Here is a 2,078-nt window from a genome sequence, read left to right as displayed (position 1 = left end):
CTCAGCTTTTCTCTGGGCTCCTTCCCTGCACGGAGAAAAGCAGCCCCTCACCCACCCCATGGCTGGCACCCCGTGCTGCAGGCGCTCGCAGCCCAAGTTGGGGGGGTATTGTTCTGAGCAGGCACAGGCAGCCTCAGGCTGGCTGCGAGCGGGTCAGGGAGGGGCTGCTTCCCCACCCCACCCCACCCCACACTCAGCACCACCTTGTAACACAGCCCCACTGCCAGGCTGGCAGCGGGGGCGGGTTACAAGCTAGTGCTGAGCGTGGGGAAAAGCGGCCCCTCACCTGCCCCATGGCCGGCGCCCCGCGCTGCAGCTACTCACAGCCTGCCTAGGGCTACCTGTGCCTGCTGTAGGCCCCACCGGCACTGGCCCTGGGACTGGCTGTGAGTGCCTGCAGCGCGGGGCACCAGCCATGGGGTGGGCGAGGGGCCGCTTTTCCCCACGCTCAGCACCAGCTTCTTTCCAGCTGGCGAGCGGGGGGTTGAGGCTGTGCACTGCCTCCCGCCTGTACTGCGGGGCTGGGGGGCACTGGGTGTGAGTGGGTGGGGAACCAGTGGGAGCACAGGGCCCGCACCAGTGTCCCAGGGCCAGTGCCAGTGGGGCTCAGAGCAGGGTGGTAGGAGCGTGGGGTCCCAGCTGGCAGGGGCTCTATGGAGCCAGACCAGCTCCCTGCTCGTGCAGCCCAGCCCGGCTCCACGGACCCCTGCCAGCCTGCACCCCGCTCTGGGCTCTACTGGTGCTGGCTCTGGGACATTGGTCCCAAGACATTGAGACCTTGGTCCTGAGATGGTGACCGGGGGTGGGGCATCTGCCAAGGGGCGGGGCTACACATGCAGCCCTCGACAGCCTGCCAAAACTGGGTAAGCGGCCCTTCACTCAAAATAATTGCCCGCCCCTGGTCTAGATCCACCCAAGCTGCCTTTCATCTTCAGCGATGTATGTAGTAACTGCAGCTTGTCTAGCTGTACCTGATTCTACTTTAGACTAGCCAAGGCTAGTCTGTGTTGGTTCATGCTAAGGATTTACCCAGCTTCTCAGTTTTGGTGCTCATGGCTGTGCTGCTACTGGTACCTGAATTTGCTATTTCATACTAGCCCAGGTGTGTCTGGGAGACACTGGGGTCATAGTTTGAGGGCAGCGAAGACAGATCTTTTGTGGCACGGCTGTGTTGGGACAGGGAAGTGTTGTGTGTGCCTCCTTGTTCTGTGGGCAATGAGTCGTGCCCTAAGCATGTAATGATTTCACTTACCAAACATTCATAATCCTGTTCCCATTCTCTTTCTTTCTCCTTTTGGTCTATTCCATGTTTTTAAGCTTGGAAAAGCCACTGTTGCAGCTGTGGGCCATGCCAAGTGTCTTGAGGGGTTGTAGTGGGAAATGGTGTTCCTTTCCCCTTGCAGCCACCAGTTTTCTTCCTTGTTTCATAACAGCGTTTCTACAGACTAACTTCCCAGAGCTCTATTTCCACAGTTCCTGCCAAAGAATCTGCACTTGGTGTGTGTTGACATGCCTGGCCATGAAGGCACTACCCGGTCATCCTTAGACGACTACTCCATTAACGGGCAAGTTAAAAGAATTCATGAGGTAAGGTCCTTAGCTCTGGTGTGTTCTGTATTTATTCTACCTTCTGGGGCAGGGATGGCCAACCTGCGGTGTGCCACAGCTGATACTGGCAGCCCTTGTGTGTGGCATATGACAGGTTAAAGAGGCAGCACAGCGGCACATAGGTCAGAGAAACGAAAGCAGAATAGCAGCCAGGGCAGAAATCAGAGTGGCAGATGGGGCAGGGGAAGGGGTCTGGAGTGGCACTTGGGAAGGGTGCAGGACTTACTTAGGACTGTATCATTCTTTTAGGCCCAATCTAAGGACAGTAGGTAGTAGTGGTACACCGATAGAGATTTTTGGGGCTGATACCAGTAGCCAATTTTTAAGGAGGCATATCGGCTGATACCGATCCAATTTCTGATACACGTGTGGTGGGCCAGTAGGGGGTATTCCTGCATTGAGCCGCCCACTTCACTGTGCCCGACCACCTTCCAGGCTCCAAGTGCGTCCCTGGGGGCACCTCATGTCTG

The 2,078-nt window shown here is 57.3% G+C and overlaps 1 protein-coding gene across 4 annotated transcripts in view; it reads left to right on the top strand.

Moving 5' to 3' along the window:
* Positions 1 to 2,078, top strand: part of ABHD6 (abhydrolase domain containing 6) — a 61,524-nt gene that overhangs the window by 43,073 nt on the left and 16,373 nt on the right. For all 4 annotated transcript variants that reach the window (XM_019504965.1, XM_019504962.1, XM_019504964.1 and 1 more), the window contains exon 5: positions 1,474 to 1,587. In XM_019504965.1, coding sequence (XP_019360510.1) covers positions 1,474 to 1,587 — 114 coding nt within the window. The remainder of the gene's footprint in view (positions 1 to 1,473; positions 1,588 to 2,078) is intronic.

This window comes from Gavialis gangeticus, unplaced genomic scaffold (assembly GCF_001723915.1).
Source record: "Gavialis gangeticus isolate Ggan-Ray unplaced genomic scaffold, GavGan_comp1, whole genome shotgun sequence".
In the NCBI taxonomy this organism is placed as follows: Eukaryota; Metazoa; Chordata; order Crocodylia; family Gavialidae; genus Gavialis; species Gavialis gangeticus.
The sequence above is the reverse complement of the archived record's forward strand: the minus strand, read 5'-3'. Positions and strand labels throughout refer to the sequence as shown.